The sequence below is a fragment of the Xenopus laevis genome, chromosome 8S (genome assembly GCF_017654675.1).
Source record: "Xenopus laevis strain J_2021 chromosome 8S, Xenopus_laevis_v10.1, whole genome shotgun sequence".
Taxonomy (NCBI): Eukaryota; Metazoa; Chordata; class Amphibia; order Anura; family Pipidae; genus Xenopus; species Xenopus laevis.
The window spans coordinates 25,549,609-25,572,441 of NC_054386.1; the positions used below are offsets into that span (position 1 = coordinate 25,549,609).

Genomic DNA, 22,833 nt, shown 5'->3' on the forward strand with positions numbered 1-22,833 from the left:
TAAATATATAGGAAGGTGGTATTTTTTCCGGAAAAGGTGGCAACCCGAGGCCCAAATACATATCCAATTTCAATAAATATTGGTAAAACAATTCAACATTTTGGTGGTCAGCAGATTTTTGCCCCATAATTTAAGAAAGTCACCGGGAAAATGCAAGAATACTAAGCCCAAAATATGGTAACTCCCAAATTCTACCCTTCAGTCCCACTGCATGATGGGTATTGTAGTCTTTTATTAAACGCAGCATTCTGCAAATTGTTGAACAAAAACTACATTACCCAACATGCATTGGGAGATACAGGCTTGGCACATTAGGGCAAAGTTTCCAAAGTAAAAAACAGGCCAAAAGCCCAAAAAGTAGCAAGAATCCGTACATTGGCTAGTTTGTACTTTTAAAATCCGCCTGGACTCTATATTAGTAGCCCAGTTTTGTTTGGAAATCAGCCAACCCTGGGGTCCGGATCACGCCTTTCCTCAAAATGGCGCAGATGGAACGATACGGCAGCCATTTTTATGGCGGGCAATACTGAGATACGGTCTATAGCTAATACTATCCTGTCGATTTGGGGTCTCCTAAAGAAAGATGGCGAGCTAGCAAAATTTGGTGGCTACGTCCAAGAAAAGGCGGGGAGTCTATGTAGAGACACCGGAAAAACATTGAGCCGGCTTTCCAGGCGTTTCTAGCAATTTCTACAGAGGCTGGGACATATTTGTCACAGGAACCCAGGGAGGAGAAACGTGTGATCGCGCCGGGGAGCGGGAGAGATTCTACAACGGGTTCCGAGAGGCTTCATGGATGTTTAGATCAAACCAATAGGCAGAGGGTGGCAGGAAAAACGGAGCTGGGAACAAAATATAGAAGAGCTGTGACAGGCACAAATAGCAGCATAGTGTCTTGTAGTTAGTAATTCATTGGTTTAGCCATGGCAAAGTGGGGAGAGGGGGATCCTCGGTGGATCGTTGAGATGAGAGCCGATGCCACCAACGTGAACAATTGGCACTGGTAAGTTCCTCATCTATTTAATGGTACCTTCCAATGCATTTGCAACAAAAGTACCTAACAATCCTAAAGGCTAACCGCTCCTTATATGTTTGTACATTATTTATTCTACATTTTAATGAGCAGAACATTTGCACTGCCATTAATACAATTACACTTAATGGCACGATGTTTGGAATGAGGGTGAAAAATGTTGCTGTTTAAACATGTGCTCTTTGTGTTCATAGAAGGGTCAGGCCACACAAGCAGATTCGGGGAGATTAGTTGCCCCAGCAACAATTAGTCACCTGCGGCAATTCACATGTGGCGCTTCGTTTTCCGAAGTTGTCTGAAGTTTCCTCGTGAGGCAACTTTGGGCGACTTCGGAAAACGAAGCGCCACATGAGCATTGCCGCAGGCGATTTTCATTTTAGCCGAGGGCAGGGGGAAGGCAGTTCAGCGAGATTGTCTCTCCCTTAGAAGAAATTTGTTGCCTGGCGACTAATCTCCCCGGATATGCCCGTGTGGCCTGACCCTTAAAGGGCAACTATTGCTGAAATTAATATTTAAATGTTTTCTTCATATTGTAAAACACTTTCTAAATACAATCCATTAAAAATTCTGCATTTTTTTCTGAAGTAATCAAGTTTATCTTCACTATTCCTCTCTCAGCATCGGTTTCTCTTGTGTGTTTGCTTCAGAAACACAACTATAGTTTATATAAACAAGCTGCTGTGTAGCCATGGGGGCAGCCATTCAAGCACAGGATACACAGTAGATAACAGATACGTGCAGAAAAAGCCCATTGTATACTACAGAGCGTATCTGTTATCTGCTGTGTATCCTGTGCCTTTCTTCCTTTTTCAGCTTTGAATAGCTGCCCCCATGGCTAACCAGCAGCTTGTTTATATAAACTATAATTCTGTTTCTGACGCAAACACCCCAGTTGTACCAGTTCAGGGCAGCAGTACATTATACAGCAGAACTGATTTTTTTGTGGTCCCACCTATATATTATGCATAATACATTTCCCTGATTTTACATTTTCCTGGATTTTACATCATTTTTTTTCTGGTCCCCTGAAAAACATAACATGGGGGTTATACTGTATTGTTATTATTTTAAAACACGATCAGTTTTTGGTGTTATTGTTCCTTTAAAAGAGATTGAGATATTGAGATAAATCCATCTATTTAGGTTTGCTGTTTGTTTTCTTTTTAAAGCTCAAGAAACCATATATGAAAATATATATTCGAAAGACTTCCTTTAGGGTACCTATCACCATTGAGCTCACATCAAGTCTTACTCATTCTGACATTGACAGTATTAATATCGGCACATCCAGGAAAAACTACATTTGGTGAACATGTTTAAGAAAAAAATGTTGCAACTTGAATGACAGTGACTTGTTTAGCTGCAAAGATTAATAACAATTCTTCTAAATTTCTATATTTTTCCTCAGGACTGAAAGAGACGCCACTAGTTGGTCCTTGGCCAAAATTAAAGAACTAATGATGGGCATAAGAGTGGAAAGTGAGGAAGGGACATGTGATATAACGGAAGTAAGCAAGCTGGAAGGGGAAGCATCTATCAACAACCGAAAAGGAAAATTAATTTTCTTCTATGAGTGGGATATCAAGCTGAACTGGACAGGTGAGCAGTTTATTATACACCAAGAACATTCTGGAAACTGTTAAATAGCTTTCATTATTCACCACATGAATGTTTTTATTCTAAATTTGGTTATTTGTGTTGTCACTCTAAGTGTTGCCATTTAAACATTGAAATATATATATATAAATATATATTAAGATTTTCTCCAAGAAAACATACACAATACAAAATATTTTTTATTTTTTTATGAATGATGCTTTGCCCCTGCTAAAAAAAAAGCCTGTGATATAAAAACCCTTTTCAGTCATTTTTTTTAATTTTTTATTTATCAAGGGTTGAATTTGAAAAACTTTGAAATTCGAATTCAAAAAGACCAACCAAAATGAGTCGAAGTTTTTTTTTTTTTTGTCGAATAGGTCTGTTTTTGATCGATTTGGTCCGTATTCGGCCGAATTAGAATCGTACGAATAATAGTGCATTAGTTCGAATTCGAATCAAAGTGTTTTTCAAAGTCCACCAATTGACTCCACATAGGTTCTAGGAGGTCCCGCATAAGCTAAAACAGCAATTCGACAGGGTTTAGATGGCGACTGGTTGAAGTCGAATTTTTAAAGATACTGTACATGATAAATTTCGATATTCAAATTCGAATCAAATTCAAATCAAATTTGGACTATTCCCTAATAGAAGTACACACAAATAGCTTGAAATTAAAAAAAATTTTAATTAAAAAATTCACCTCGATCTTTGAAAAATCTGCCCCTGAATGTTTAAAAAAAAAAACGTTATTGTGGCTTATTCAGAAGAATTTTTTTATTGTTGTTGTTGAGAGGATTTAAATCAACCGGTAATATTGCTTGATTTGTCAATTGGGCTTTCAACAAGGGTCTGACTTTGTCACTATGATTTTCCTTTTCCACACTGCATTCAATAAATAGGAGTTTTCACGTATCAACTAAACGTATCAACTAAACGTATCAACTAAACGTATCAACTAAACGTATCAACTAAACGTATCAACTAAACGTATCAACTAAACGTATCAACTAAACGTATCAACTAAACGTATCAACTAAACGTATCAACTAAACGTATCAACTAAACGTATCAACTAAACGTATCAACTAAACGTATCAACTAAACGTATCAAAACGTATCAACTTTTACCATTTCCAAATGCCCCTGGATCACTGAGCTGTCAGACTGAAACTGAGCTTCCTGATTAAAACACTAGAGACAGGAAAATTCAACTTTCAACTTAAATTTTGGGAAAATTGTAAAAAGATGATGGAAAGCAACTGAAAGGTTTATGGTGAACGATCTGAAAACCACTGAACTGGAAAAAGCGTTTTGAAGGTGGACCACCCTTATAAGAGGGGTTTTCAGTTATGCTATATATCTTATGTAAGGGCAAACAGGCATTTGTGTAAAATTATTCTCTTAACTTTTGTGGGCCACACATATTCATTTGTCTTATTTTGCAGGGGTCTCAAAGTCTGGTGTAAAATACAAAGGATATGTGGAGATTCCAAACCTTTCAGATGAAAATGATCCCAGTGAAGTAGAGGTAAGCGTAACTGCAGTCCTATCTAGTCCTCAAATCCTAGTGTCTGAGCAGTGTGTAATGGCATGACTGGATACAGCCTTAAAACTAGGGATGCACGGAATCCAGGATTCGGTTCGGGATTCAGCCTTTTTGAGCAGGATTCGGTTTCGGCCGAATCCTTGTGCCTTGCCGAACTGAATCTGAATCCTAATTTGCATATATAAATTAGGGGCGGGTAGGGAAATCAGGTGACTTTTTGTCACAAAAGAAGATTTTTTCCCACTTTTTCCTTTCCTGGCCCTAATTTGCATATGCAAACTAGGATTCGGTTCGGTATTTGGCTGAATCTTTCACCGGGGATTCGGCTGAATCCCAAATAGTGGATTCGGTGCATCCCTACTTAAAACAAAGAAATGCTAAATTCATTCTAGCAGATAACTTCTGTTAGGTAAAATTATCACTTGGGGCAGATTCATCAAGAGTCGAATTGAAAATTCTAAATTCGAATTTTTTTTTATTTTTTTTATGGTCAAATCTGTCAAATGCGACTAGGTAGTTATTCAAATTCAATTCAAGTTTTTTTTTTTTTAAAAAAAAAAATCAAATTTGATTTTCGAGATTTATCATACTCTGGGCCTTTTAGAACTCAAATCCGACTGTTCACCACCCTGCCGAATTGCTGTTTAAGTCAATGGGAGACATCAGGGGTTCAATTTGGAGTTGTTAGCAGCCTTCCTGATATTAGAGTTATTTTAAATTCGAATTGAATTCAATTCCAGTTTTCGGGTAGATCTAATTCATCAGCATTTGAAAAATTCAATTTTTTTTAAAATAAATTTAGAATTTATGAGAGTTTTTAAAAACTCGAAATTCGACCTTTGATAAATGTGGCTCTTAGACACCATAGTGCCAGGGTGAATCCTTTCTTGATGGACTTTGCTTATGCAGATTAAGACAAGGAAGGGTTAAAAAAATTGTGTGATGAAAAGTCACATGATTTTAAGAATTCAGATTTGATATGGCCAAGGAACTTGGATTTGGCAAAATCTGGATTCACTGTATCCCTACTTTTCCAGCAAGAGCTCAACAAATAGGGCTTGGTCTGCGCAAACTTTTTACATATTATCTTGATTAACAATGTCTGTTATTTCTTGTATTCAACAAGACGATTCAACCACTTTCATTTTGTATCGTACCCATTGCTCTGCAGATCAGAGTGTCCATGGCTAAGGATGAGCCTGAAACGAACCTGATTGGTGTAATGAGAAAACAGGGAAGCAAGCAAATACGGGAAGCAGTGGCTCAGTACATATCCATGCTAAAATCAGGTAATGGCAGAAATGACATTTAGTGACATTATAATACATTCTAACAATACAAACTTAGGCCCTATACTAATCATAGATAGAGTGTGAGGATTTAAAGTACTTAACTAACGTATCTATAATCGGGAGTAAGAGCACACATTGAGCAAATTATTATTGCCTGTTATGTCAACTGCAGTAGGGCAAATCCAGAGTTTTGTTGCTATAAATATAAAAATATCACTGCTCAGCAATGGTGTTCAACCTAAGGCCATTCAGCTAATAAACATCCTAAAGCCTAATGTGATGATTGTTCTTTCAAATTAAAAAAAAAAATCGAAGCACTTACAACAACTTTTATTGTTATATCCGTCTTGTCAATTGCTGTGTCTATCCCCCTAAAATTCCTATACACATTAGTAGGGATGCACCGAATCCAGGATTCGGATCGGGATTCGGCCAGGATTCAAGCTTTTTCAGCAGGATGAGGATTCGGCCGAATCCTTCTGCCCGGCCGAACCGAATCCTAATTTGCATATGTAAGTTAGGGACGGGAGGAAAATCACATAACTTTTTGTCATAAAACAAGGAAGTTAAAAATGTATTCCCCTTCCCACCCCTAATTTACATATGCAAATTCGGTTCGGTATTCGGCCTAATCTTTCGCAAAGGATTTGGTGCATCCCTACATATTCGTGCACAGACTTTTTCTTACTTTAGGGTTGCCAACTTTTAATAAAAGTTCCACAGGCTGGTGGTGGGGGCGGGAACAATGGGGCGTGCAGTGGCGTAAAAGGGGCGGGCCATGCTGTAAAAGAGGTGGAGCCAGATTGCGTGATTGGCCAGAAGGCAACAAAAGGTAAATTATGAGCGAATTGGGGTGGGCCGAGGGCTATTGTTAGAAGTATTACAAATTTAGCGCCAGCTACATTGCCGGTAAATTTGTAATACCATCCCTGGCCTTGGCAGGTGTTTCACTGGCCGGGTGGCAACCCTATTCTTACCCCTTTTCCTTTTGATAAGTGTGCCTCTAAAATTCTATAGCTGTGGAAAGATATCTGGGAGGTTTACTGAACTGTGGAGAACTCGTAAACTCCTATTTTCCTTAAAATGTCAAGACATTAGCTCAGTGAAAATTGCTTAGCAATCACTTTTGTAATGGCACGCAGATGATTATTATGGGTGTGTCTGGGATTTCAATGTCATTAACTACTGGCAACTACTTCTGCTGAATGGGAACCAAGCTTCCTATGCACACTGCTCATTGTACTGTTGACTTTAATTCTGTGCGCAAATATATAAAAATGCTGTACAAAGTCAGAAATGAACACATTGCATTTTAAAAGCAAATTTTTGTGGCCCCATTACTGCCCCCCCCCCCCAAAGAAAACACTAATTTAATTTAATAAAAAAACTTAAGTTTTTCCTAAGATTAAAGACTGCAATTTTTTAGGCACAAGGATGGATTAGGTAGTAAGTGTAGAGTGAACTGCACAGCATATGCAAGTTGGCTTGTACATTCCAAGTTCACAGATGCAGAGGCTCAGGATTTCTTTACATTTCGTCTGTGAATACAGACTTTCTGAATACCAGCAAAAAGGGGTGTGTGCTTGTTTGAAAATCAGTCTTAAGTAATTGTCTGTGAGGTTATCAAGGTAAACCTTGTACATGCAGTGGATGAGAAAGGAAACCTTGTACATGCAGTGGATGAAAGGATGTCAATGGAGGGTCTTGTAGAGAAAGGCTGAGACACTACATCTAGGGGTGCTATCTGCTACCTTATTTGTTCAGGTACCCATGAATTGCTGTAATTACTCTTGGCAAAAACAATACAATATAATGAGACAAATAGGCTAAAGCTGGCCATAGACCCGATCGTTTGAATCCTCGAACGATCGTATTTCCCCTATCTCCCGACCTGCCACTAACCTTCAGTCAAAATAAAGTAGTAAAAGAACAGATCAGCCATTGTTCTGCCCCTGACCGCAATCGTACGAAAGTTTATGTCCGACCAAAGCTAGTGACAGTCTCCCACTGAAAATGTCCGATCAGCAATACATGCAGAGAAATTATTGGCAGCCGACAGAAATCTTTTGACCTGTCCGATTGACCAAACGACTGATCTCCATGGGACGAAAAATGTCGGGACTCTCCACACACGGTCCGAAAATCGTACAAATCGAGGATTCGTACCATCGGATCTTTACGTCTATGGCCAGCTTAACACCACCTAATTACCTATAGTGTAAAAAAAAATATGTAAGAACCTGGAACAAAATAATATAAATACAATTCCTTGAAAAGCATTTGTATACTGCATTATGTAGTTTTATTTCCATGTATGTTTACTTTTAGAAAACCTGTCAGTTGCTCTATTTAAAGGAAAATAATCCTGGTAATATAGTTGAAATGTGGGTAACACTTTTTGGAGATTGTTACAAGCCTACAGTTCATCTGTATGGTATTCTGCTAAATAAATGTACTAATTAGGAAGATGAAGTCATAGATGTGCATGATGATTAGGGTTTTCTCTTATGTATTTTGTATATATTGTATTCATTCTCTTGCTAATAACTCATTTTATGGGGTTTTTTTTTTAGAGTTTACTCAAGGAATGATCCTTCCCACAGCAAATGGTGTTTCACATAACATTTCAGAAATAAAACAGAAAACTGAGACAAACATGGTAAGAAGGATTTTAAATCTTTCCAGGCTTGTCGGTTTCATTCATAGATGTAGAGTAAAGCAATGCAGTGCAAGACTGGGGACCTGTTGACATCACTCAATGCACTATATTTCTGCATATCAGTGTTTTTTTGACATCACTCAATGCACTATATTTCTGCATATCAGTGTTTTTTTTTTTTTGTAGATCAGAAATCAAAGTATATTTCACTCATCAAGTGTAATCCTTTCCCATTTATTCATCTAGCCACAGACAGGTAAAACCCAAACCTGTCAGAATGCAGGGGTTAAAATACCAACTTGCAAGGTGACCATAAAGGACACTTTCCTAACTTCACCCGAAGAATTGTACAGAGTGCTCACCCGGCAAGAGGTAATGTAACAAACACTTCTATTATAAAACACCATTGTTTTTTTTTCCCCTTAATTTGGTCATAATAGATTGCATGGTCTTCATAACTGGTATAAAAGAATAAGATGGCAAATAATGGAAAAACTATACAAACCATACAAACCACCCCAAACAATGTAGGTCTTTATAAAAAGATATTGCATAAAACAGCTCATATGTAAAACCCTGCTTCATGTAAATAAACCATTTTCATAATATACTTTTCTAGTAGTATGTGCTATTGGGTCATCATAAATAGAAAATTGCCATTTTAAAAAATAAGGGCCGCCCCCTGAGATCGTACGATTCACTGTGCAGACAAACATACCAACAAACCATACTTGTTAGGTCACATGAGCCAATTAACAGACAGAGTTCTGTCTTTTGCTTCAACACTTCTTGAAGTATTTCTGGTCAGGTGATCTCTGAGGCAGCACAGAGACCATCACGAAATAGTGGCTCAAGGCTAGATGTAAAAGGGCAATATGTACTTAAATATATATTCCAGTTTGGTAAGATTCTTTAATATGCCACTTAATATGATATAAACTGTTGATTAAGTATTCATTTTGGGGGTATAGTTTTCCTTTAACTTTCTCTGACTTATCTCTCACTTTATAGCTAGTGCAAGGATTTACCCATGCCCCTGCATCCTTAACAGCAGATAAAGGTGGCAAGTTCCAGCTTCTGGGAGGAAATGTCAGTGGAGAATTTAAAGAATTGGTGAGTGTACAAAAAGAAATTAAAACTGAATCACCCTCCCTTTATTTACCCTAAATCCAGCAGCCAAGCCCCTCACGGTAGACATTTATGTGTAAAGATCTGGAAATAAACTTATAATGTAATTACTTGCATTATCAGGGAATTGGACCTGTATAATGCAACAGGATTATACCGCATAGATAACATTTACTGCTGGCCATCATCCAAATAAACCAGAAGGCAAATGCACACATTATGATATTACATAATACTTTACATTTCACACTTTTAAATATAGGGGCCTTTTTATCATGCGGTGTAAAACAATGGAGAGAAACATAATTAGCGATGTTGTCCATTGCAATTCGATTTCAGCAGTCCCCTACAAGTTAGAAACAAAAGCAATGATCTAGTCGATTGCTATGGGCAACATCACCGGTGATGTTTTTCTCCGTTGTTGTACAAAGCATGATATATAGGTCTACTGTATATGTAAGTGCTGTATTCCATCCATGTTCTAAGTGAAAGGACTTGTTTATTAAGTGCACAGACTCTTATCATAATGACTGCTCTGTTTGCAGGAACCCGAGAAACATATTGTAATGTCTTGGAGGTTTAAATCTTGGCCACAAGGTAAGAAAATAGTTATTTATTTGCACCCATCACCTGTCCTAAATTTCTTGAGGAAATACTGGGACCATCATCCAACCCTTCTAGATTTACACTAGCACAGGCTAGTCACAACTCCCAAATTATTATAAGGCCGTTTAGCTGCTCTATTGTCACACTTTGTTGGGACAGTGCTGCATGCGGAACAAACTTAAGAACTACTGTTTGCTTGGTGTATGGCAATGAATAATTGCATGGGCTTCAGTTTGTTTGTACAAATTAAATATGTCATCTGTAGCCACTATATAGGTGTATGAGCTCCAGTTTCTTTTAAGCAAAATGACTTTTGGGGGTTATTTACTAAACTCTGAATGCCGAAACCATTCTATTTATGATTACCCAATGGCACATACTACTAAAAAAAGTATATTATTATTAAAATGGTTTATTTACATATGAGCTGTTCCTTTAAGTTAAACTCGTACGATTCGTTTTTCACTATTTCGTTACGATTTTGTTTTCCCACAAACACAATTTTCAGGAGAGTGTATTAATAAATAAAGAGGAAAACACCTGTGCAGATTTGGTTGGAGTTCTTTTCAGAAAATATTAAGATAAATTTGGACTTTGATAAATGGGCCTACCAGATATGTCCAGGTCTACTTAGAATCCACTGTATGAGAAATAATTTCCACCAGATTGTGGTGTGTCCATTTACTAACAATCAAATCGGGGTTTTTTTTCTCAACGAAGTACGAAAAATGTGTTGTTTTCCTATATTTCTTAAAAGATTTAAAAACTTGAGAATTAAGTGTTACGTAAAACACGAAAGTCTTGCTAAACTTCGCCAAGCAAAAGTTGTCAAGGTGATGTAGAAGTCAATGGGAGGAGCCCTGATCCTATGGAACAATTTTTAAAATCTGAATGTTACGTTTTTGGATTTTTTTTGCTACAAATTGTCTGAAAAACTCAAATTTTTAGAGCTTTTCGTGGTATTCAGATTTTTTTTTCAAATCGTTCAGCACTTTGTTTTGTTCTGACTTTTTAAAATCAAAGCTTTTAATAAATTAAATGAAAATAGTGTTTTTAGCGTTTTGTGAGTTTAGTCATGGTTACAAAAACCTCTGCCTTCTCTGGAGAAAAGACGATTGCGAGGGGACATGATTACTCTTTATAATTACAAAAAGGGCATTATAGACAGCTAGCTGGAGATCTATTCTTCCATAAAATGTTTTATCGGACCAGAGGCCTCCCCTTTAGACTAGAGGAAAAGAACATTTATTTGAAGCAACGTAGGGGGTTCTTCACAGTGAGGACAGTCAGGCTGTTGAATGCACTGCTGGATTTTGTTGCAAATAAAAATAAAAACTGGGTAAATAGGCTGTGCAAAATAAAAAATGTCTCCAATATAGTTAGTTAGTCAAAATTGTAATGTATAAATTCTGGATTGACTGGATGTCTAACATAACAGAACACTACATCCTGCTTTTCAGCTCTCTTGGTTTCCACTGATTGGTTACCAGGCAGTAACCAATCAGTGACTTGAGGGGGGGGGGCACATGGGTCATATCTGTTGCTTTTGAATCTGAGCTGAATGCTGAGGATCAATTGCAAACTCACTGAACAGTTATGTCCCATGTGGCCCCCCTTCAAGTCACTGACTCAGAGTTCGAGAGCTGAAAAGCAGGAAGTAGTGTTCTGTTCTGTGAGACACTCAGTCACTCCAGCCTTTATACATTACATTTTTGGCTAACTATATTGGAATTTGTTTTTTTTATCTTCCACAGCCTATCTATTTACCCAGTTTTTATTTTTACACTGAACTGTTCCTTTAAGAAGGACTTGGATGATTTCTGAATCTTGATCGAAGGCTATAGTGATATTATAATCTACAATTAATATAGATATTGGTAAAGTATATATTGTTACAGTGGGTGTGGGTAGGTATGTGCGCTGGCTTGCATTTGGAGGGGTTGAACTTGATGGACTTTGGTCTTTTTTCAACCCAACTTAACTACCGTATGTAACTTTGTAAAACCACTAAAATCTGACCTTTAATAAATAAGCCTCCACATGTATATGCTATTGGGCTTTAGAAAGATTCAAATTTAGCACCAGCTGTACAATGTGGTTAAACCCTTTTATTGGAAAAGAAAGTAGAAAAGTAAAAGAAGGCAATTTTTTCCATTTCAATAAAAAAAATTTTATATAGAATTCCTTGATCTTGATTTTTTTTTTTCCTGCCCCATTTTCAGGTCATCATGCTTCCATCACTCTGACTTTCACAGACAAAGGTGGGGAGACAGAGCTGTGGATGGAAGCTCGTGGTGTCCCACAGGGTGAAGAGGAGCGTACCAAAGAAGGCTGGAAAAGATACTATTTTGATGGCATCAAACAGACATTTGGATATGGAGCTTTGCTCTTATAAATTCTACTTTTTTACTGGCCTATCAATAAATATTGTCTTGTGGACTGAGAAATATTTAATTTGTGGGGTTTTTATCTCCATGCGGTAAGAGACTCTGAGCGTTTGATTTCTGGGAAACGTTTATCTATGTCTGATGGTGGCTTTGTACAGTATCGTTCCTACAAGAAAAGTGTGAACATTGTCAGACTGGAGCCCGGAGCTGTGTATATTCTTGTCAAACCAATTAAATCATTAAGTTATAAAAATGTCGTTTTTTGTGGATTTTTATAAAGATGTGTGTTTAAAATAATACATAACAAGTCATTTTATGTTTTTTGACAAAGTTCTGTCTTCTGCTCTTGCCTAGGTACATACAGTTAGCTCCATAAATATTTGGACTGACATCTTTTTTTTCTAATTTTGGTTCTGTACATTAACACAATGAATTTTAAATGAAACAACTCAGATGCAGTTGAACTGCAGACTTTCAGCTTTAATTCAGTGGGTTGAACAAAAAAATTGGATAAAAATGTGAGGAACTTAAGCCATTGTGTGAGGAACTGAAATTCATTGTGGTAATGTACAGAAAAAAAAGTTGTCTGTCCAAATAATTATGGACCTAACTGTATAAGGCAGCATTTAGAGGAAATCACTGAATTTCAATCTGCTAAAATGGTCTGTGCATTTTAAAGGAACAGCAACACCAAAAAATTAAAGTGTTTTAAAGTAATGAAAATATCATGTAGTGTTACCCTGCACTGGTAAACCTGATCTGTTTGCTTCAGAAACACAACTATAGTTCATATTAACAAGCTGCTGTGTAGCAATGGAGGTAATTGGACAAAGGCTATATGGCACAGGTTAAATAATGGATAACAGATACTATTATGCTCTACAGAGCTTATCTGCTGTGTATCCTGAGCCTTTTCTCCTTTGAATGGCTGCCCCCATTGCTACACAGCAGCTAAGGCCCCCATACACAGGTCGATAAAAGCTGCCGTCAGACCGAGTTGGCAGCTTATTGCCCTGTGTGTTGGCCATCCGACGGGCTTCCCCAATCGATATTGGGCAGGTTAAAAAATCCCATCGGATCGCGGCCGCATCTATGCGTCTATTTGGTCCCGCACGCTGACCACCTATATCGGAACCACTACGAGCGGATCATTGGGCCCTAGGGCCCACTATTGGAACAGCCCGATATTGCTCACTTCAATGGAGGCATATCGGGGAGAGATCCGCTTGTTTTCGGTACCAAAAAAAAGAATTATTTTTTTGTAGAATCCAAATATCGGGACAGGGGGTCTGGCCCGGTGGAGGCCCATGAGGGTCGGGGCCACAGGGTTTTTCACGGTGTCCCGCCGGGCCAGTCCGACCCTGTTTGCCTTATAATATAAAGTTGATTTCTGGGGCAGTGCTGTCAGGCCCGGGCTGATCATATGGTAATCGGGCAAATGCCCATTGGCCGTCTCTGTAATGTAAATGGGCCGAACGGGCCTCTCTGCACAGTCTGCTGTCCTGATATTGTAGATGTAATGAGGCTGCTGTTGCTGACAAACACCACTAGATGTCGCTTATTGCTCTAGTGATTGCAGCTCCGCTGCAGTTCTTCAAAGTAACCACTAGGTGTCAGCACTTTTGGAACCTGTAACTGCCAATAGTTTCCACTGATTTCCACTGAACACGAATGATCTTTTTTTTTTTTTTTTGAAAACCCTGAACCCCAATATTTTTTTTTTTTTATTTTACATTTTAATGGGGAACCCTGGCCACCAATTGGTTTTTTGTTTTTTTTTTTACTCGGGGGTGCGGCCACCGTTTTTATATATATATTTTTTTTACTTGGGGAAGGGGCTGGCCACCAATGTTTGTTTTAACTTGGAGGGAATAGGCCACCAAAGATTTTTTAACTGAGGGGGGCTTTTTTTTTTTTTTTACTTTGTATTCTTTTTAGCTTGTGTGAGTGGGGGAACTTGGTCGCCAATGTCACACATATATACAAGTATGGGACCTGTTATCCAGAATGCTCGAGACCTGGGTTTTTTTTACGGATGTCTTCAAAATTTGGATCTTCATACTTTAAGTCTACTAGAAAATCATGTAAACATTAAATAAACCCAAAAATCTTGATTTTGCTCCCAATAAAGACTAATTATAGCTTTGTTTTGGGGATGCACCGAATCCACTTTTTTGGATTCGGCCGAACCCTCGAATCCGTTGTGAAAGATTCGGCTAACCAAACCGAATCCTAATTTGCATATGCAAATTAGGGGTGGGGAAGGGGAAATCATTTTTTACTTCCTTGTTTTGTGACAAAAAGTCACACAATTTCCCTCCCACCCCTAATTTGCATATGCAAATTAGAATTAGGATTTGGTTCGGCCCTGCAGAAGGATTCGGACGAATCCTGGACGAATCCTGAACCGAATCCTGGATTCGGTGCATACCTACTTAGTTTGGCCAAGGTTCTGTTTTAGTACAGAGAAAATGAAATCGTTTTTAAACATTTGGATTATTATTATTAACATGTATTTATATAGCGCCAACATATTGTGTAGCACTGGATTATAATGGAGTCTATGGGAGATGGTCTCTCCGTAATTTGGAGCTTTCTGGATAATGGGTTTCCAGATAGCCAATCCCATATTTTAAGTGGGCTGCTTTGATTTTTTTTTTTTTTTGCCAGGGCTTTTTTTTCTCCCAGTCTGGCCCTAAGTGCTGTAAATGATTCAGTGTATTACTGGGTTTATTTTCATTTTGTATGTTTGTTTACAATTCAGTCATTTTTTCCTTATCTAATATAAGTGATGCTGGGGAGACACATGGAAGGATTAAACTACCAGGACAACTGTCTTTATAACTGTACTATTATCCTGTATGTGTTGGACAGTCACACAGGACACAGCACATCTCCAGCCCTTTCTAACACTGTAGAAAAAGTTCGGTTTTTGTCGGCGCCCATCAGCTTATTTCGCCCTGTGTTTTCCCCGCCCATATATGTTACAGGCTCTTTTATCATAGGCTGACACGTTCCCCATGTTCGTGTGTCCCGCCCATTTTCGGAGATTGACGAACATTACTGAGGCAGAGGAAGCGGTTCCATGTCTGCAACTGAGGATGCAGCATCCTTGCCCGGCGAGGGCACAGTTACTTGTGATACCGATCGCAATCAGGATGTCGGCGTGGAAGATCCGGAAGCGGAACTGTGCCAACCAGATACAGGAAAGAACGCTGGCGGTAAGTAGCTTCCCGTGGTAGAGGAAGATGGAAGCCCTGTTTTAGTTGGAGATTGGTTGGAGTTAGTACATTTACCCCGCTTCCGGGTCCTCTTTCTATAACTAGGGCTTAGTTACAGCTCATGTGATTTGCCTGTTATTCCTTTTTTGCTGGAAGTGTCACTCATTTATTCCTCCGCTCGTGTTTACTTGTGTCCTGTTCCACACGGTGAGTCGGCTACTGCCTGAGACTATTTACCTCTTCTATTAAGATCACTGCTGATACCCCAGCTCTAGATTCTACGCTTTCTGCCTCTGTATATCCCAATCCCAGTGAACCACACATCTGTACAGTCCCCTGCTGAAAGGCCAACCTGACTCTATATATCCCACTGCTGCCAGGCCAGCCCCAGTGACCACCTTTATATAGTCCCCACCTTTATATAGTCCCCACCTTTATATAGTCCCCTGCTGAAAGGCCAGCCTTGACTACTGCCTCTATATATCCCACTGCTGCCAGGCCAGCCCTAGTGACCACCATTATATAGTCCTGCGCTGGTCCATTTTTTTGAAACCCGACCCACAACCCACAATTTTAACTTGCAAATGTTCCCACTACCCGATCCGCAATAGGCCTACTAACCTTCCGACCCGGGGTACATGCGAAACTAGAAGTGACGGCATATTTGACCGGAAGTGAGGTCACTCCGGCGCCGAATGTTTGCAAAAAATTAAAACACTAGGAAGCCGTGCCGGGCCAAGTCGGCTGGGCGCCCTAGGCAACCTGCCCGTCTATGTCGCCCCCCGGTCAAGTACGCATGCGCAAAAGCTTCTGGACACCGATCTGAACTAGGGGAAGGCGTCAGAAGAGGTACATGCCTGGCGCCCCTCTACCTTTGCACCCTAGGCAAGTGCCTCTTCTGCCTACCCCTAGTTCCGGCCCGTACCACAAGGGAGGGTGGGACCAAGCTATATTGGGTACCCAGCCGGATTACCCATGAACTGCCTGCACGGCCAAGGAACCAGGGACTTTTTGCCAAAGCCACTTTGTGGGTATTCCTTGGGTACCTGACCCAATGCATGACTCTAGTGCAAGTGATTCTGGTGTTGCTACCTCTATATGATGGCCCTGTCGTGTTGGGCACAACCAGTGATTATAGTCCCTTACCTCAGACCACGGCCAACGACCTGCTGCTGGTAACTGCAAAATCTCGGGTACTACTGTAGAAGCTCCTGTTCTTGGCTTTACTTTACGACCCCAGGCTGGATGCGCAGTAGAGTGAAGAGTCGGCTTTTTGCTTCTAAGTTTGGCATTTCACTCCATGCGCACCCAGACCAAGCGGTACAGAGGATCCAGGAAGATTTCAATGTGGCAACATTGGCCGGTGCAGTTTTCAGAGAACAGGAGAGCACCAGCCCTGGGTCTTAGATAAAGCATTATAATCACTGAGGGATGCCTAACCTTCTAGTAACCACCCAATGATTATACCTTTCTTTCTGAGATTATACCTTTTTAAAATGTTTAGCCATTCCATGCAATGTTGAGAACGTTCTCTCGATAAAAAGATCAATTTGATACTGCTGACGAGTAAGATGGATAAAGTATGATTATTCAGATCTGTTTTGTCAATATCACTCACCAAAAAAATCTTCTTTTTTTCGCCATATATTTGAATAGTGTGCATAATGTTTTACAGTCTCCCCTATTGGAATATATTTTATATATATTATAGACATTTTTAGACAATATATATTGTTTCGCACCATCCATTTATCATCCCTCTTCAATTTATTTCTTACTTGCCCCTCCCCATCATAGTCTCACCTGCGCTTTTCACCTGTGTATTTATAATTGCTTGCATTGGTGAAACAAACTTGTCAAGAGTCCCAAGGGTAATTCTATTTCAGATGCCTCCCTGGAGCTGGGGTTGTTCCATAGCATACATTGTATCTCCATATGACTGTTCTTGGATCCCAACTGAATACGACACCCTATTTATGTGCACATGTGAATTTGTTGCAAGTGTTTCATCATTTAAGGTGTGCGTTTATTACTGATCCAAACCGTTACGATATTACTAATCCAAGATAACTGCAACATTATTATCCAATAAACAGTTGGTCAGTCTTTATTGGACCTTTGCTGGAGACATTTCTAGCCTGTATAAATGGCATTTATAATAAGCAGAGTAAGTAAGCCACATGTATAGAGGTATACTGTGTAGAATGAGTGATACAATTTATAGTATTACCTACTGTATGTTGTTTCTAATTAATTAACTGTATCTGTGTGCTCTAGGGATACACCAAATCCCAGCTTTGGTTCAGGAATCTGCTAAATCAGAACTTTTTTTAGCAAGATTCAGCTGAATTCAAGTGCTTCTCCAAATGTAATCTGAACCCATAAAATCATGTGACTTTAGACCATGTGACTGCACACATTGCTGCCCCCCCCCCAGGGCTAAATTGTATATGCACATTGAAGTCAGATTTAGCACATTCACCCAAATCTAATAAAGTGAGTACATATTTATTTTTATTTACATGACATTTTGTCCCCATGCAATGGACAGTTTTTTTTATAAGCCTTCCCTGATATATATCCAAAACATGCAATTTTTATTCCTAGATGTGGAACAACAAAATGAGGGGTGCAAGACTGAAGAGGAGGTGGCAGCATTGTCAGTTGAAGAGACAGGAAAAGTACAGGAGCAAAAATCTAAGAGGTAACTACAAAATAATAATTTCTTAAAGGAGAATAAAAGGTTAAATCACTGTGTGGTGCCAAATGTTAAAGGGGACCTGTCACCCTAAGAAATAATTCCAAATTCTTGTTAGCTGAGCAAAATTAACTTTACTTACACTTTATGTATTATTTAAATTTTGTTTCCTTCAGTCTTAGAATTAAACTATCACAGCAAGCAGGCAGGAGCCAATTTGTGTGTTATTAAGATACATTTTGTATCACCCCAAAATCTTGTGCATGCACCAGAAAGGGGAACGTAATGCCCATGTGCAGTGCCCTACATAATTATAGAGCCTGAGGAGGGAAGGAGCAGCGTGAGAAGTGCAGTGATATGTAGGAAGTGCTGAACTGAAAGTGAAAGTTATTGACTGCCCCACCTCTATGCCTTAGGCATTGTGACATTGGTCGCTTGTCTGGACAGCTGTTGAGAGGTTAAGCTTAGCGCTCATCCCAGATCATCAGCGGAAAATGTGGTTCATTTGTCATAGAAGATGATGCTACAAATCTGATTATTAATTTCTGATGCAGATTGTGCTGGTTTCTGAGCTGCCATATAACGAAAATCAGAATTAATTACTAATCAACCCTGTATTGCTTTTTTTATTTTATATATAAACATATATGTGGTCTGGTTCACAATTTTTAGACATAAGGGCCCATTCGATATAAATTGTGAATAAAAGCTGCTCCGTCCCGAATACCAAAATAGGGTGCTACTTAATCAATCAAATAATTGTAGTTATTGAGCCTCAAACTTAAAAGCGCTCACCCTGTAATTGCTTCGACCTGGGTGTGTAAATCCTAGGTCTGACACTTTAGTATAGAACAACTCCTTAACAAGCTGACACTTTAAAGGGAAAAGCACTCACCCAACGTAACGAATGGCCCGCGTGCGTGGCCCCGAACCTGTAGCAAGAGGTGTCTGTGCAAGTTGTGGAGGAAAATCGGCAAGCACTCCGAACGCCACTCGTAAGGTAACAGACAACTTTATTTCAGCAGGTTAAAAACAGCAAATCCTTAGAATTCTGTGTTTTTAATCTGCTGAAATAAAGTTGTCTTTTACCTTACGAGTGGCGTTCGGAGTGCTTGCCAATTCTCGATCTTTGGTCCTTGTGAGGTATTTATTTGGATTACCAGTATGTAACCCCTTCTGTCCTTCTTTATTGTCATGGTTTTTTTAGCAGGGTGATCTTCTATTCATTGGTACTTTAACTTTCAAGGACCAAACCAGGAGTAGCTTTTGAGCTAAACAGGCATATATATTTGTGATTAAAACTGGCAAAAAGTTGGCAAAAAGTATGTTCAGCACAAGCCCTACTTATTAAACTCATGTTGAACAATGGGGTATACTACTCCTTGTCCCAAGCCTTGTATTTGCTGTCATAGATATATCAGAGACATACATTTCTTCTCCTTCACCACATTTCCTGACTACATCTCATTCCAGCAGTCTAGACTAACAGGGGATCTGTGTGATTGAACCCTTTAAAGGGGACCCTTCACCAATAAAATTATTCCAAATCCTATTTTATGGCATTAGTTAAGAAAAATGAACTCTTAATTACAATTCATAAATTATTTGAATCTTGTTTTCTTTGGTCTGGGAGGCACTAATCCATCGGCTTTAGAATGCTGTAGATGAACAAACACTTTTTTTTTTCTCATAATTTTTCAGATAAATGGATTTTAATGAGTTTCTGGAATTTTGAAAAGGAAATCAGTTGCCATCAATCTGGTTTGGCTAAAAATATGCACTTTGCATGAGTGTGAGGATTACTAATATTCTCTAACCTAATTAAACATGTTTATGTTTTGTTTTTTAGCTTGCTGCTCTGAGTGGCAATCCAGTATTATGCAATTTGATCTAGGAACACTTGTCTGGTGTTCTCTTTCCACCAAAAGATTTGGGAATTATGATGCTGTGTTTTTTTTTTGTTTTTTTTTTTAAAGGTCTTCACCTAGCTCAGAGGAAGCTTCCCCTGATGGATCTATACAAAGTTCCAGCATGATTCCGAATCAGGATGTCAAGAAGTCCACTTTAGAGCAGGTAATCGTATCTTCACGTAGTTGTGTTCTCCTTACAATCCTGCCTTGTCTTCGCATGTTTATAATTAACTGAAGTGTATACCAGGGGAAATTCTTCACCCAGGCAATAGGCACATGTTGTAAGAGTTCTTGTTATATTTGTCTTTGTAATTTTTGGCATTATTACTGAACACACATTCATTTGGTTGGCAGGAGCTGGAAAGTATGCTGTCTCAATGCTCCGTGGAGTCCAAAACTGAGGATTTACTGATGATCCAATCAGAAGACAGCGGTAAAGTGGATATTGTGAAAGTGGAGACAATACAGAGTGACACCGAGAAAAGTGAAAAAGGTGAAAAGCAGGGAAAATGTGTGGGAAATAATTAAGAGACAGGAGTTAGAGATTTGTTAGGGAACTGATTGAAGGGTTAGTTTAAAGGGAAAAAACAAATGACCTAAGTATAGTATATTTTTATTAACACAGACAGAGCTGTTTTCACAGACTGAAAGGAAGCCACGTCAACTTAGGCTCACAATGAAATGCAACCCTTCCCTAACCTTGTTCCATTGTGATATGATGGAGTCTGTCCCTCTGCTTTGTATAGTGAGTAGTGCACAGATTCAAAGCAGAGGGACTTCAAGTCCCAGAATTCTTCACTTCATAGTGGAACAAGGTGGTGGAGGGGTTGGATCACTCTGTGAACCTAATGTTGGGTTGGGAGAGGATTGTATGAGGATCATGATTTCCTCCCAGTCTCTGGAATCAGGTATGTCTTTAAAAAATGATATATTGTAATTTAAGTGTTCACTGTTTCCCCACTTGTCTTGAAGCCCCCCCACCTCCTCTGGCCCCACCATCCACCTGGACAAGTGCGAACTTGCGTGAATTCAAGACCCACATGGCAAAGGAGAAGCATGGTGTTCTGACTGTACGAAGAGGGGAGGTCCTAACAGTACGAGTTCCCACACACCCAAATGGCAAACGTCTTTGCTGGGAATTTGCTACTGATGATTATGATATTGGTTTTGGGATTTATTTTGACTGGACCCCAGTTACCAGCACAGCTGTCACTCTACAGATCAGTGAGTCAAGTGATGAAGAGGAGGGAGAGGAAACTGAGAGCCCCTGTGAGTTGATAAGTGAACTATTAACAGTAATACATTTAGTAATATCCATAAAATCATTCAGCTTATGTTTGTTATACACTCCCTCCTTTATACTGGATAAAGTCAGAGTTTATAGTGGAAAGGTGCCAACCCTATTTCCTGTAATTAAAAGTTATAACAAAATTTAAATTCTGCTGTTAGGTTTATAGCATAGCCTACAACTCTGGAAAACCATTGATTTTGAGTTTAAAGGACAAGGAAAGTATAATTCACAAGGTGATGCCAATTTGTTTTTCACCTCCCAGTGAAAAGTATTGCTTACTCGCCTAGCCTGGGATCTCTTTTGTAAAAACGAAAAAAAAAAAAAAAATGGATTTTAAATATTACCAAATACCCTTTCCTTGTCTTGAGTAAGTAGTGAGGCATATTTGTAGCATAATATTTTGTATAGCATATGATTTAACAGTTTTCTTTGTCGTTTTTGTTTTTCCAGGGCATGGTCGGGAAGGGGATGTGGAGCGGGGTTCTGTTTACAGGCTGCGCAGCCGGTACGGGGAAATTGTGCAAGTCTACCGTAGAGACAGTCATAGAGAGGTACAGGCAGGTAGCCATGAGTACCCTGGAGAAGGGGTTTACATGCTCAAATTGGACAATTCCTATTCCCTTATGCGCAACAAGACTCTGTACCTTCATGTATACTACAGTAGCTGAGACATCCTATGCTGGAGTGTGAGGTGTATTCTTTAACATGATTGCATTAGGTGGAATGTGTGTTTGTGTACACCAGGGATCCCCAACCTTTTTCACCCATGAGCAAAATTCAGATGTAAGAAGGGTTGGGGAGCAACATAAGCATGAAAATAGTTCCTGAGGATGCCAACGAAGGGCTGTGATTGGCCATTTGGTAGCCCCTATGTGGACTGGCAGCCTACAGGAGGTTCTGTTTGGCAGTACAACTGGTTTTAATGCAACCAAAAGTTTTATCCAAGCCTGGAATTCAAAAATAAGCACCTGCTTAGAGGCCACTGGGAGCAACATCCAAGGGGTTGGGGAGCAACATGTTGCTCATGAGCTACTGTTTGGGGATCACTGGTGTACACAGCTGGGCATTTCCCACCAGCAGAAGTACATTGTTTCACTTGTGTGAATGTGTCTTCCCAATTCCCCTACTTTGTGCATTGTATATGTCCATTCCATATAAATTCCTCTTCCTTCTGCTCATTTTGGTGAGTTTCTGCTTATGCTTCTTATATGCCGGGCCTGGAAGAAGGTATCCTGAGCAGGCTTCCAATTAAACTTCTCGTCTTCATACATGTAAGAAACTGTTTATTTCTTGATACAAATGAAACCTTTTATAAGTGGGTCAAATGTGGTCACTATGACTGTTTTCTGTTGTTGGAATAACTTTTTTTTTATATAACCAAGTTATAATGCTTAGAGCAGCAAGTGTGACATATAGAAACCTCTAAAGAGGTTTTGTTTCAGGTAATATGAGAAACTGCTAAA

At 39.2% G+C, this 22,833-nt stretch overlaps 2 protein-coding genes across 2 annotated transcripts; both read left to right on the forward strand.

Annotated features, from left to right (window-relative positions):
- Positions 1-733: 733 nt before the first annotated feature.
- ahsa1.S (AHA1, activator of heat shock 90kDa protein ATPase homolog 1 S homeolog) lies at positions 734-12,503 on the forward strand. The gene is given in 9 exon segments (NM_001086688.1): positions 734-1,003; positions 2,442-2,632; positions 4,078-4,160; positions 5,350-5,467; positions 8,044-8,129; positions 8,376-8,501; positions 9,141-9,242; positions 9,803-9,854; positions 12,086-12,503. Coding segments are annotated over 9 exon segments (1,011 nt in total). The 5' UTR covers positions 734-923; the 3' UTR covers positions 12,259-12,503.
- Positions 12,504-15,326: 2,823 nt separating this feature from the next.
- tmed8.S (transmembrane p24 trafficking protein family member 8 S homeolog) lies at positions 15,327-22,548 on the forward strand. The gene is given in 6 exon segments (NM_001096274.1): positions 15,327-15,471; positions 18,079-18,175; positions 20,146-20,242; positions 20,434-20,572; positions 21,052-21,348; positions 21,821-22,548. Coding segments are annotated over 4 exon segments (696 nt in total). The 5' UTR covers positions 15,327-15,471; positions 18,079-18,175; positions 20,146-20,200; the 3' UTR covers positions 22,039-22,548.
- Positions 22,549-22,833: the final 285 nt, after the last annotated feature.